Source organism: Guillardia theta (assembly GCF_000315625.1).
Source record: "Guillardia theta CCMP2712 unplaced genomic scaffold GUITHscaffold_127, whole genome shotgun sequence".
In the NCBI taxonomy this organism is placed as follows: Eukaryota; class Cryptophyceae; order Pyrenomonadales; family Geminigeraceae; genus Guillardia; species Guillardia theta.
The window spans coordinates 118,306-132,095 of NW_005434547.1; the positions used below are offsets into that span (position 1 = coordinate 118,306).

Genomic DNA, 13,790 nt, shown 5'->3' on the forward strand with positions numbered 1-13,790 from the left:
TACATTGCAGGTTGCACTGTCAATCATTAAAATTTTGCAACTTTTTTGTCAGTGCACCATACATACTTTTAAAATTTCGAAATCTATCTGTTTTAGTGCGCCGAAAAAATTGATTACTTATTTCATATGAAGGTAAAACTATATATGAACACATATATAGTTTTTGCAGAATATAGATACAATACTTAGGTCGCTTCTCCATCTGATCGTACATTTTTTCCCTATATCAATTTTATATTCTTAGTTGTAAAATAACAACTCCTCTTTTTTTCTCCTCGTGCACCCCCCACCCCCCACCCTCTACCCACCCTATGATTCACAAGTACCCCGAATACAGATGTTTCCACTACCCCTTTTGGCCAACCGCTCTTCTTTGACCCCACCCCACCCTCTTCTTAATCTGTACGGACCACCCACGGCATATCACCTTGTTAAGTAATCGTAAGCATCGTTGTTGGATATGGCTGACACTAGGACAAGGTCATACCCATGACAAAGAATACATAAAGTACCCACCCCCTGAAATCCCTTCACGAAATCCACCACCCACCCCTGTTACCGTCACCCACCACGTCGACCAGTCTACAGCGGGACAACCAATTTCTTTTCCACAAACCTGCATGTGCACATGAACCCTAGGTTTCCCCACGACAGTACCCTACCCATTGACGATGGACCCCCTGTCCTGGTTTACACCCCGTTGCCAATTTGTGTACCCTTTGTTTTCTCAATATTATACGTCCAATACCACCCGTACTGAGTACCCCCTACCCCTAATTTCAATCTTTTCTGCACTTAATCCCCACCCAACTAGTGTTTCCTGAGCTATTCCGGACACCCCCTCCTCCATACGGTACCTGGGCCCTGTTCCACCCCCTTCAGAAAATTTTAGAAGGACCCTACCCATCTTAAAGATCAGCTTTACTTTGAGGATCACATACCACCGGTCACAGAAATACGATAGTACCCCCCATGCTCCCATCCTGTCCCAGAATCATATAACCCCTACCCTGAATCTTACCGAAATGTAAGACTCCACCGGTACTGTAAATACCCCAACCCCCCCTAATTCCCACAGGATACCCCACCCCCCTTGCGTGCTCCCCTGGACCGCAAGCAGCCTCCATCTCGCAACCCGTGAGCACCGTTGCACCGCGAGTCGTCTCCTGTCCGCTTCCTCTGTCGCCCTCCTTCTCTGAGGTAGGACTCGAGATCTAAGGGCGGAACGCGGCTGCTCAGGATGTTGAACGCCGTGCCCACTTCGTTGAGAGGGCTCGGCCGCACCGCCTCACGTTCACTTCTCCCCTTTGCTAGAGTCGCAGCTCCCTCTGCGGCAAAGCAGGAGCGGGTGAAGAGCTGCCATTCTATCTTCGGCGTGCAAGCGAGAAGCTTCTCTGATGTGCAGAGATCCTCAGGTCACTTGGGCCCCATCGACCTTGGAGGAGGCTTGGGTGGAACTTCAGGAGTGTCGAAGAGGACCGACAGGAAATGTACGCTGGTGCTCGAGGACGGGTCTGTGTTTTCAGGGCAGAGCTTCGGAGCCGAAGTTTCTGTTGCAGGGGAGGTCGTCTTTAACACTGGTATGGTTGGATACGTCGAGAACTTCACGGACCCCTCTTATCGGGGCCAGATCCTCGTCAACACCTACCCCCTGTTGGGTAACTACGGCGTGCAGCACTCGCCGCCCGATGAGCTTGGTCTCCCCTCGGGCATGGAGAGTGATCGTGTGCAGGTCACAGCTGTGATCTGCCAGGACTACTGCCACCTCCCCTCTCACTGGAACGCCGACAAGACTCTATCTCAATGGCTCAAGGAGCACAACGTACCTGGTATGTACGGAGTTGACACCCGTGCGCTCACCAAGAAGCTGCGCATGCACGGGAGCATGAAGGGAAAGATCGTGATGGAGGAAGATGTCCCTCTCAGCGATCCCAACATGCTCAACCTCGTTGCTCACGTCTCCACCAAGGTTCCCATGACCTTTGGCTCCGGCGACGTGCACATCCTGGCGATCGACTGCGGCATCAAGTACAACATCATCCGATCTCTCTGCGCTGCCGGAGTGCGCATGACTGTCGTTCCCTGGAACTGGGACATCAAGAAGGAGAGGTTCGACGGGTTGTTCATCTCCAACGGCCCCGGCGACCCCGCCATGTGCGAGGAGACCGTTGCCAACCTGAGGTGGGCGCTGGAGCAGGACATTCCCATCTTCGGCATCTGCTTGGGAAACCAGCTCCTTGCTCGTGCTGCTGGATGCAAGGTTAGTCCCTGCTCGTGACCGCCAGGTAGGCCGCTGATCGACTTGAGCAGACTTATAAGCTCAAGTTCGGAAATCGTGGCCACAACCAGCCAGTCAAGGACATGCTTACAGACAAGGTAGGCAAGCAAGCTCTGTGCTGAGATTGTCGCTAGACGCTGACGGGTGCTCTTTGTCAAGGTTTACATCACTCCTCAGAACCACGGGTATGCTGTTGACCACACAGACCTTCCTCCCGAGTGGAAGCCCTACTTTGTGAACATCAATGACGTCACCAACGAAGGTCTCGTGCATGTTTCAAAGCCATTTTTCTCTGTTCAGTTTCACCCCGAGGCTAGTGGAGGACCGGAAGACACTGGTTTCTTGTTCCAGCGCTTCATCGACAAGGCAAGGGAGTACAAGAGGTTCGGAAAGGCGGACTCAGTCTATCAGACCGGCCCGTACTTCCGCAACAAGAAGGTGCTTGTCCTGGGATCTGGTGGACTTCAGATCGGTCAGGCTGGAGAGTTCGATTATTCCGGCTCGCAGGCTATCAAGGCCCTCAAGGAGGAGGGATGCGAGACTATCCTTGTCAACCCCAACATCGCTACCGTGCAGACTGCGGAGGGGGTCGCCTCCAAGGTTTACTTCCTGCCCGTGACCACCTCCTTCATCGAGCAGATCATCGAGAAGGAGCGCCCCGATGGGATCTGCTTGCAGTTCGGAGGACAGACCGCCCTCAACTGCGGCGTCGAGCTCTGGAAGCAAGGAGTGCTTGAGAAGTACGGGGTCAGAGTTCTTGGAACCCCCGTGGAGACAATCATTGCTGCCGAAGATCGCGACATCTTCAAGGAGAAGCTGGAGGAGATTGGGGAGAAGCTCGCTCCTTCCATTGCTTGCAATACCCTCGAGGAGTCCCTCGAGGCTGCCAAGAACATCGGCTACCCTGTCATAGTGCGCGCTGCCTTCGCCCTCGGCGGCCTCGGGTCCGGGTTTGCGGACAACGAAGACCAGCTGACGAGACTTGTGGAGGTTTCTCTTTCTTCCAGCCCGCAGGTGCTTGTGGAGAAGTCGATCAAGGGATGGAGAGAGGCTGAGTACGAGGTCGTGCGCGACGCCTACGACAACTGCGTCACCGTCTGCAATATGGAGAACTTTGACCCTATGGGGATCCACACGGGAGAGAGCATCGTCATCGCTCCCTCGCAGACTCTGTCCAACGACGAGTACCACATGCTGAGAACGGCTGCTGTGAAGGTGATCAGGCACCTTGGCATCATCGGCGAGTGCAACATCCAGTATGCCCTGGACAAGGACTCAGAGGACTACTGCATCATCGAGGTTAACCCTCGCCTTTCCCGCTCATCCGCTCTTGCCTCCAAGGCTACTGGGTACCCTCTTGCTGCTGTGGCTGCCAAGCTTGCTCTTGGTGAGTTGTGGACAGACTGTTTGGATGAGTTCTTGTTCGTGTACGAGTTCTTGTTCTTGTTCTTGTTCGTGTTGGTGCTCTTGTTTCTCGATTGCTGGACAGGCAGTGTCGTGATTGACGTATCTAAAAACAACTCTCCATGTTACTTTTTGTTTCCTCTCCCCCCTGAGAATTGTTTTGCAGGTATCGAGCTTGAGAAAATCCCTAACGCAGTGACGAAAGTCACCACTGCAGCTTTCGAGCCCTCACTCGATTACTGTGTCGTCAAGTACCCACGATGGGATCTCTCCAAGTTCGATCGCGTCGAGAAGCAGATTGGAACCCAGATGCGATCGGTTGGAGAGGTGAGATTTCTCCTGCCTCCTCCTCATGCCTCCTCTTCCTCCTTCTCCTGCTCCTGCTCCTCCTGCTCCTCCTCCTTCTCTTCGTGCTCCTCCTTTCCTGGTAGTGATCTCACCATCCCCTCCTGCAGGTCATGTCTATTGCCCGTGACTTCACCGAGGGCATCCAGAAGGCCATGAGGATGGTCAACTCCTCCTGGAAGGGCTTTGAGCCCCTTACCAAGTTCACGGACGAGGAGCGAGACGAGGAGCTTGCCCGTCCCACTCCCAACAGAATCTACGCCATCGCCGACGCCTTCTACAACGCTGGGTACTCGGTCGACCGCATCCACGAGATCACCAAGATTGACCGATGGTTCTTGAGCAAGCTCGAGTACCTCGCTGTCCTCTCCAACGATCTCTGCAACTACAACAAGGAGACGGTTCCCAAGAACATGGTGCTCCTGGCCAAGAAGGCTGGCTTCTCCGACTGGCAGATCAGCAAGAGGATCGGCTGCTCTGAGGCTGAGGCCCGCAAGCTGAGAATCGGGATGGGCATCACTCCAGTTGTCAAACAGATTGACACCCTTGCGGCCGAGTTCCCAGCTCAGACCAACTATCTCTACATGACCTACAACGGAGCTGAGAGTGACGTTACCTTCGACGACCATGGCATCATGGTTGTGGGTTGCGGGACTTACAGGATTGGAAGCAGCGTCGAGTTTGACTACGGCTCCGTGCTGTGCCTGCGCACTTTGATTGCTGAGGGCAAGAAGACCGTCATGATCAACTGCAACCCGGAGACTGTGTCGACTGACTTCGATGAGAGCCACAGGTGAACATGAAGAGGAAGAAGGGGGAGGGGGAGGGGGAGGGAGGGGAAGTCTGGGGGATAGAGTGAGAAAGGTTGAGGTCAAGGGGCTTGTTGTGATCTAGTTTTCCCGTGTTGCTGTACTCCTCCTCTTCTTCTTCTTTCTCCTTAGCCTTCTTCACCTGTCGATCTTCCCTCCCCAGCTCTAACTCACACACGCAGGCTCTACTTCGAGGAGCTGAGCTTGGAGAGAGTCCTCGACATCTACGAGGTCGAGGGCTGCACCGGAGCTGTCGTGTCCTTCGGAGGACAGATCCCCAACAATCTTGCCCTCCCGCTCAAGGCCAACGGGGCCAACGTGCTGGGAACTACCCCCGAGATGATCGACGGGGCTGAGGACAGGCAGAAACATTCCGCAATGCTCGACGAGCTTAAGATCGACCAGCCTGCCTGGTCGGAGCTCAAGACCTTTGAGGAGGCTCAAGGGTTCTGCAACAAGGTGAGGAGAGGGAGGGAGGAAAATGGGGAAGGTGAGGATGGAAAGATGTAAAGGAGAAACGCGATGAATGAAAGTGAAGAGGAGGAAGAGTAGGAGGAAGAGTGATGGTATTGGGAGGAGGGTGGTTAACGCGTCTTCAGGTTGGATATCCCGTGCTAGTCCGCCCGTCCTACGTGCTGAGTGGAGCAGCGATGAATGTCGTCCGCTCCGAGGCAGAGCTCAAGAAGTTCCTTGACATGGCAGTTGAAGTGTCCGAAGGTGTGAGGAGGGGGAACAAGTAGTGGGAGAAGGGTGGGGGACGAGGAGGAGAACGAAGGAGAGGGGGGAAGGGGGAGACTTCAAGGGAGGAGGACGGGGATCAGGACCGGGCTGATCACACAGCAGATGCCCCTGTGGTGATCACCAAGTTCATCGAGGGAGCTGAGGAGGTGGACATCGACGCTGTTGCTGACAAGGGAAAAGTCATCGCGTATGCGATCGCTGAGCACATCGAGCAGGTGAGCCTGCTCAATCCTCACCTGCTCTTCTTCTGCTCCCCTTCTGCTTCTTTCCGCAGCTTCCTTCTTCTCTCCTCGATGCTTTGCTCATGCTGGCCATTTCCTTTCATCCTCAATTGCCACTCCTACTCTCCTCCCCCTTTCTCCACCAATTCCACCACCTGCATTCCTCATTGTTCTCAGTTCTCTCTCCGTCCTTGCTTCCTCTTCCTCTTCCTCTTTCTTCTCACGTCTCTTGACTCAGGGTGGCGTCCACTCTGGAGACGCTTCTCTCGTCCTTCCGGCCCGCGACATGCCCAAGGATGTCTTCCTCCGTCTCCGCGACATCGTCTTTAAGGTCGCCGAGAGGCTCGAGATCACTGGACCTCTCAACATGCAGGTGACGTTTTCTACCTCCTTTCCCCTTCTCTTCCTCCTCTTCTCCTCTTCCACCCACTTTTCATCTTCCTCCTCCTCCTCCTCCTCCTCCTCCTCCTCCTCCTCCTCCTTGCTTCCTTCTGTTCCTAACTCCTGGTGTAGGTTTTGTGGTGCCCCGACGGGTCTTTGAAGGTCATTGAGACCAACGTCAGAGCGTCTCGTTCCCTTCCCTTCTCTAGCAAGGTGACGAGCGAGACAGTCGCACGACTTTGCTTTCTGCTCCATTCTCGTCATGGATGCCACAAACGCCCTTCATCTTCTTGCTGTCCTGCTTACTCCTCCTCCCCTTGCTCCTTCTCCTGACTCCCTTGTCCGACTCTCCTCACGCTGCTCTTACTCCTCCTCCTCCCCTTGCTCCTTCTCCTGTCTCCCTTGTCCTACTCTGCTTCACCCTCACGCTGTTCCAGGTGCTTCAGGTCGACATGACTTCCCTCGCTACTCGCGCCATCATCGGTCACTCGCCGGCCAACGCGCTCGAGGTGATGAGAATGTCTCAACCTGTTACCATCAGAGCATGTCGGAGATGTCAAACCTGATCAGAGATGAATTGTGCTGATACATCCGATCTGAACAATCCAACGCTGAGACAAGCTCGTTCTATCCTCTCCTTTCTCTCTTTCCCTGTATCCCTCGCTCTTGCTTTGCGTCTCTCCTTCTCATAATGACCTACTTGGCTGCAGATTTGCGACAAGCAGCAGGAGCTGCCTTACGTGGGCGTCAAAGTCCCTCAGTTCTCCTTCAAGCGCCTGCCAGGAGCTGACCCAACTCTCGGCGTTGAGATGTCTTCAACTGGTACCTCTTCATTCCTCCTCTCCTCCACTTCCGTTGCTCTCCTCTCCGCTCCTCTCCTCTCCCCTTTCCCCCTCTCCTTCCTCTCCTCTCCTCACGTGTTGTTTGCTTTCTCCCCTCCCTCGACTGACGTACTGCAGGTGAGGTCGCTTGCTTCCATCAGAACAAGCACGGCGCCTACCTCAGAGCGTTGCAGTCTACTTACATGAAGGTAACTATCTGCTCCTCTTCTGCTCTTCCTCATCTTCCTCGTCCTTCTCTTCTTGCTCCTCCTCCACCTCCTTCTTCCCCTCTTGCTTCTTCCTCCTCCTCCAATTTCTCTGAGCCTCCTGTGCTACTTTCCTTCCTCTCTTCGCTCGTCCTTCGCTCACTACCTCGCTTTAGATCGCCGCCCCTGGCGAAGGCGTCTACGTGGTTCTGCCCGAGGACAGGCAGGGCGAGGGGCGCAAGGCGAAGGCGGTGGAGGCAGTCAAGAGCTGGCAGAAGCTGGGCTACGACATGTACTGCGGGGAGAGAGACATGGCGATCCTTGAGAAGGCGGGAGTGAAGGTGAGACACGGAGAGGGAGTGGAAAGGGGAAGTAGGAGCAAGGGGGAGAGGAGAGAAGAGCGAAGGAGAGGAGAGGAGAGTGAAGGAGCGGAGAGGAGACAGCATAGGGGAGAGGGTGGAAGGTGACGGGGGTGCAGGGCTTCACAAAGCTGGAGCATGCGATGAAAGAAGGAGAGAATCGCCTCAAGAGTCCAGCAGTGAAAAGCATCAAGGAAGGCAAGATCAAGCTTGTGCTGGAGATGAGGTGAAGTTTTCTCTGTCCTGTCCGCCGTCTTCTCACTCCCCTCGTTCTCCAGCCACAGCAAGGCTGAGCTCTTCTACGTCCTCCGTCGCTCCGCCGTAGACTTCTCCTGCTCCTTGATCACCAACGTTGAGCAGGTAAATCTTCATCCTCCTCTTCCTCCTTCCCTCCCTCCTCCCTTCATTCTGCTTCCTCTATCCACTCTCGCTTCCCCTTTCCTTCCTGCTAGTTATCGTCATCTCACCAGCCCCCCTCGTATTTTCCTTCCTCCTTCCTCTGTCACTCCTCCCGTCCTTGCAGCAAGATCTCCATCTGATCGGTTGCTGACATTGTTGGTTGACTTGCAGAGTTTGCTCATGGCACAAGCTTTGGAGATGCACGGCTCTGATGAGGGAGTCGTACCAAGGTGAGAAGGAGGAGATGGGAAGAGGAGGGAAGGAGAGATTGAGAGGAGGGAGAGGAGGAGGAGGAGGAGGTGGAGGAGGAGGAGGTTGTGATGTGAAAGGAGGAAGAGGGTGTACGGAGAGGATGTTGAAGTTAGCTGACCAAATTGTGCAGGGGAAAGTTCAAGGAGGGGGACATAGCAGAGGTTGAGACCTACGCTGAGTTCATGGAGATGAAGGAGTGAAGAGGAAGGAGAGAAGTCTTAAGATGTAGATGAGGATAAGGATGAAGATGGTAAATTCATGAAAGACTGGACATATTCTTCCTTGTCTCGTGCTTTTAGCGTCTTGGTCTATCCGTCTACTGCAAGAAACAGTCAAGAGCATTTGAGGAGGAGGTGAGATCATGAAGTTGCAAAGGAGAGAAAGGAAGAGATCAATGAGGGGGAGGGAGGGAGGGAGGGAGGGAGGGAGGGATTTAAGAGGAAGAGGACGACGAGGACGTAACGAGTACCACTGAGGTGGATTGAGGAAATTTCCATCCGAATTGTCGGTATATGGGCCGAAGATCTTCGAGACTACAAGAGGAGAATCAAGGAGGGCAGGGGAGGGCAGGGGAGGGCAAGGGAGGGCAGGGGGAAGGGATGAGAAGAGGAGGTAGGGGAAGCAGGAGGAAAGGAGGGGAGGGATAGTAGAGGGAAGGAGGGAGAGAACGAGACAGTACCAGAGAGGCTCAACGAACGTTCGGATGCGCTTCCTGATCCACCACTCGCCTGCGCAAGAATCACGGGAGAGCCAGGAGGGAGGAGGGGAACGGAGCGAGGCAGGCAGGGAGGCAGGAAGGCAGGGAGGCAGGGAGGCAGGAAGGCAGGGCAGGGAGGAGAAACCTCGAGCAGCAGCGTCGGAGCCAGGAGGAGCATACTCGTAAAGATACAAGGAAGCGCGGACAAACTGAAAGATGTTGATAAGAAATGGAGGAAGGGAGGGAGGAGGGAGGAGGGAGGGAACTAACGATGAGATTGGAGGTAGAGGGGAAAGGAGAAAAGGAAAACTGTGAGTGTGAATAGGAAGAAGGAAGGTTATAAGGTAGGGTGACAATGGCACAGGAGGAAAGCAGGGAAGAAACGGAAGGGGGAAGGACGAGGAGGAAGAGGAGGAAGAGGAGGAAGAGGAGAACGGCCGGGGGGGCGGGGGGGAACGAGGAGGAGCGACAGGGAGGAAAGATCAGGATAGGACCTTCGGGGGATTTGCGTCTTGGAACGGATTGTGTCGTATGAGAGCTGAATAAAGCGAAGGTGAGGTAAACAGAGAAAACGAGGAGGACAAGACAGAAATACAGGAGAGGAGAGGAGAGGAGAGGGGAGGAGAGGAGAGGAGAGGGGAGGAGAAGAGAGGAGAGGAGAGGAGAGGAGAGGAGAGGAGAGGAGAGGAGAGGAGAGGAGAGGAGAGGAGAGGAGAGGAGAGGAGAGGAGAGGAGAGGAGAGGAGAGGAGAGGAGAGGAGAGGAGAGGAGAGGAGAGGAGAGGAGAGTATAACAACGGGATTGAGGGAGAGGAGGGAAGAGGAGGTGAGAAGGAGAGAGGGGAGAGGGAAGAGGAAAGGAAGAAACAAGGAATTGCAGATGCTGTTACACTCACGCAGAACGTTCTTGTCGTTGTCCAGGAATTTTCCTATGAGATGATAAAGCCTTGCAGACATCTCAGAGACGGCAAAGCAGGAGATCAAGGCAGGAGGAGGAAAGGAGGGAAAGTCAAAAGCCAAAGGGTGGGATGTAGGAAATTTGAAGGTGAGCAGCAAAGGAAGAAGTTGTTGTCGTTGGAGAGGACGAGGGGTAACAAGAAGAGGGAGAGGAAGGATGGCGCAGGATGAAGAAGAAAAAGAAGGAGGGAGAAAGCATTCGAGAGCAAGCAGAAGCAAAGGAAAGGGGGGGGGGGGCGGAGGAGGCGAGGAGAAAAGAAAAGGACGAGAGGAAGAGGAGGACGACGAGGACGAGGACGAGGACGAGGACAAGCACAAGGACAAGCACAAGGACAAGATCAAGGAAGAGGAGGAGGGGGAGGAGGAGGAGGATGGGGGTGGGAGGATCAAAAGATTACCATGGGTTTCGTCTTGGGTCCGAGAACGGAAGAAACCACATGAGCCAATCCAGCCTGAGTGAGAAGCAAATAAGAATGGAGGAGAGGAGAACAAGTAGATGAGAGAAGATGAGATCAGAAAGATGAGATCAGACAAGACAAGACAAGACCAGACAAGACAAGAGGTGAGAGCAGATGGCAAGAGGGAGATAATGGAGTAGGAGAAAGGAGAGGAGCACAAGGAAAAGAAAAATAGAAGAGAGGAGACGAGAGGGGAGAGAGGAGGCAACATAACAAGAACAAGCATGATGACCTGTAGTGATATGGAGAGATCCACTGCAAAAGAAAATCAGAGCAAGAAATGAGGAGAAAGAGAGGAAGAAAGAAAGCAATTGAGAAGATGAAGAACGTGGTGTGAGCAGCAGCAACATCAGAGCCGAAATGGGAAAGGAGGATGTCGAACAGAAGGAGATTGGCGGAGAGGAGGAGGAGGAGGAGGAGAGAAATGTACTGGAGGTCTGCGGGAGGTTTCGCTAGGCTTGACTTTGAAGAGATACTCCTTCCACTCCACTTTCTCCTCATCCTCCTCGTCTAGATCGGCATAGGTTCCCTGATGCACGATGAGCAGGAGCAGGAGCAGGAGCAGGAGCAGGAGCAGGAGCAGGAGCAGGAGCAGGAGCAGGAGCAGGAGCAGGAGCAGGAGCAGGAGCAGGAGCAAGAAACCTCTATCACAACTTCTTCTCTCTCTCTCGTTATGGAGCCAAAAGCTCCATAGGTGTTGAGGAGCTTCCAAGAGCCGAAGGATGTGTTCATGACTGAACATAGAAGCTAGTGAGAGGAGGAGAACGAGGGCAGAGAGGAAGAGGAAGAGGAAGAGGAAGAGCAAGAGCAAGAGCAAGAGCAAAACAACGAGCAAGACAAGGAGATACAGCCGAATTACCTTGATTCTTCGAGAGAATGTTCTGAACAACAGGAGCACTGAGATAAACAAGAAGCGCGCAGAGGGCAAAGTAAATGCCTGTGAGGTAGTCCTTTTAGATGCAGCATGAACCAAAAGCTTGGCTTGCGAGAACCATAATTACCATCATCATCATCATCGCCATCATCATCATCATCATCTCTATCATCATCATCATCGTCGTCATCATCATCATCAGCAGCAGCAGCAGCAGCAGCAGCAGCAGCAGCAGCAGCAGCAGCAGGGAAGAAGACGAAGAAGCATCATCATCTCAATCATCATCGTCGACATCACTATCTTCATCCGCCAACTTTCATTGCAATTTCATGACCTTCTCTTGCAATTGTGAATGGACTCCAGCTTACAACCTGACTGTTCAACATTTGAACCTAAAAATGATTGTCAAATCAATCGATGTCCTCTCATCCTCCTTTCTTTTCTTCATGCTCCCCATCCGTCGCATCCCTCCACGCCTTCTCCTCCTCCTCATCCTCTTACCTGCGAGATAGTCTCCGCAGAAAACAGAAAGCTCAAGAAGTTATCATTGAGACACAAGATGGGAGGAATGACTTGAAAACAAAGTCAGATGGGTGAGCAAGAGACATTCTAGCCTCAACAACATCCTCAACTTCAACGTCGACTTCAACATAATCACCATCAACAATAACAATAACAACTTCAACACTAACTCACGAGTCAGCCAGTTCAAGAAGCTCAGGTTGCCCGACAGGATAAGAGTAATCTGGAACAAGATCTGCACCATCCCCCCAAACACAACGAGGGCAGTCACAGGGAGCAAGATCAGGAACGGCAGGGGGAGCTCCACAATGTGATTCATCATAGTCTCAAACTTGTGCCACCACACAGGACTGAAGTGGAGGAAGTAGCTGAAAGGGTTGGGGACTGGTTGCGTCTCGTAGTGGTAGCACATTGCCTATTAGAACGTCAGGTAGTGACGTCGACAGCAGCAGCAAGGCGAGGTTTTGGAGGAGAAGGAGAAGGAGAAGGAGAAGGAGAAGGAGAAGGAGAAGCAGAAGCAGAAGCAGAAGCAGAAGCAGAAGCAGAAGCAGAAGGAGCAGCAGGAACAGAAGCAGAAGCAGGAACAGAAAAGGAGGAGTATGAACTGAATGGTCTAGGTTGTTGATGGTTGTCTATGAATTTTCAACACCTCTTGCCTCTTCTTATCTCAACCTTCTTAGCTCAACCTCATCCCCTCCTTCCCCGCACCCTTCACACGTCATCGAACCCCTCCTCTATCCTTCAAATCCCTGCCTCTGCGCTATCCCGCAGGTCATCCCTGACACCTCCACTCCACTGCCTGCGCTCCTGCCCCCTCCCTCTTCCTCTCACCGTCAAGTCCCTCCAGCAGGAGTCCCCCCTGATCTTGATCATACCAGCTCCCAGCATGATCCGCCACGTCAGCCACCGCATCGCCCACACGCACACCCATGGCGTCGGGCAGCCAGGAGGTAGAGCTGACCAGCAGAGCAAGGGAGACATGAAAATAGAGATGAAGCCGGTCTCTAGCAGCTGAGACTCCCAACCGAAGCTGTACCACCGCTGTCCTACCGTGTTGATCGAGTGGTACATGGTCCACAGCAGCAGCTGAACCAGCACGTTGCTCCCTCCAACCACCATGACCGCAAGCGACAGGCACATCCCCGTCGCTGCCATACCGGACATCCAGCGATCCACTTGGTCCGGTTTGGCGAGCCAGAGGAGGGTGGGGTACTCGTTAAGCATGTTCCAGGTACATCCCTGCTCCGGCCAGTCGTTCATCCTCCTGACCCTCTTCAAGTATAAGTCGACAGGAAGCAGCCCGTTGCTTCCTAACAGCCCGCTGTTCTGAAACAAGGCCACAGCAAAGGCAACCAAGTAGACGAGGCCCAGCATGCGGAAGAAGACGATCCTGCTCAGCCAGAAGGACTGGGATAGGGTGGCAGCCTGCCCCCACAGCAGAGGGAGGGAGAAGGAGAACAGAACGACGCTGAGCAAGGCGATCAAGACTGCGGTATTGAAGTCAACGTCCACTCCGATCTGCGGTCGCCCCCTCCTGCTGTATTTGGCTTCGTTCCCTTCCTTTGTGAACACACTGGAGAAGATCCTCCCTCCTCCTCTAAGCAGCTTCAAGGGATTCCACGACATCGTGACCTCCTGCCTACCCCGTCGGGATGACGCGAATTTCATTCGCTTCCTCGCTGCCTCCTCACTATCATGCTCAGGAGAGCTCGACCCTCGCTTCCGAGCAAAGCCTCCCCCCACGTCAATGAAGCCACATCCTCCTGACTTGCCTCTGCGCAACCAGCCATGCTGAGCCGGGTACAGACTGCTGCCTATGTCCGGAAGCCAGCCAAGCCAACAGCAGAGGAGTAGGATTGAAGGCCTCATGCCTTCCACAGGCTACAGTCAGACTGTCCCAGACCCTCTCTCCTTTCTCCCCGTTACGAATAGACAACCATGCGGCGGCACGAATGCTGCACCAACATTCAGAACATTGTATTTGCGTGTCTTTGCAGTCAACTTTCCTTCTTGAGTCCTTCTGTACCCTTCTGAAATAATCCTTTCTATTCACCATCCTTCCTATGAC

The 13,790-nt window shown here is 53.6% G+C and overlaps 2 protein-coding genes across 2 annotated transcripts; one reads left to right on the plus strand and one right to left on the minus strand.

The window, feature by feature from the left end:
- The first annotated feature begins 1,185 nt into the window (after positions 1-1,185).
- Positions 1,186-8,497, plus strand: GUITHDRAFT_97833 (hypothetical protein). The gene is made up of 18 exons (XM_005822330.1): positions 1,186-2,260; positions 2,311-2,376; positions 2,438-3,683; positions 3,849-4,009; positions 4,138-4,820; positions 5,019-5,295; positions 5,436-5,553; positions 5,680-5,792; positions 6,037-6,171; positions 6,312-6,392; positions 6,617-6,688; positions 6,890-7,001; positions 7,139-7,209; positions 7,383-7,547; positions 7,685-7,791; positions 7,844-7,925; positions 8,136-8,194; positions 8,347-8,497. Exons 1-18 carry the CDS (start codon positions 1,241-1,243, stop codon positions 8,414-8,416), a joined length of 4,638 nt encoding a protein of 1,545 aa, XP_005822387.1. The 5' UTR covers positions 1,186-1,240; the 3' UTR covers positions 8,417-8,497.
- A 559-nt stretch (positions 8,498-9,056) lies between these two features.
- GUITHDRAFT_79860 (hypothetical protein) lies at positions 9,057-13,348 on the minus strand (the record flags this gene model as incomplete). Its single annotated transcript, XM_005822331.1, has 11 exons — positions 9,057-9,122; positions 9,408-9,451; positions 9,808-9,857; positions 10,267-10,320; positions 10,559-10,581; positions 10,757-10,855; positions 10,969-11,060; positions 11,186-11,276; positions 11,702-11,772; positions 11,897-12,137; positions 12,554-13,348. Coding segments are annotated over 11 exons (1,626 nt in total), but the record flags the coding sequence as incomplete, so codon positions are not given.
- Positions 13,349-13,790: the final 442 nt, after the last annotated feature.

Coding starts and splice junctions, on each gene's coding strand:
- GUITHDRAFT_97833 (XM_005822330.1), top strand. CDS start 1,241: ATGTTGAACGCCGTGCCCACTTCGTTGAGAGGGCTCGGCCGCACCGCC. Junction 5,793..6,036: donor TCGCTGAGCACATCGAGCAG/GTGAGCCTGCTC, acceptor CTCTTGACTCAG/GGTGGCGTCCACTCTGGAGA. Junction 7,210..7,382: donor TGCAGTCTACTTACATGAAG/GTAACTATCTGC, acceptor ACCTCGCTTTAG/ATCGCCGCCCCTGGCGAAGG.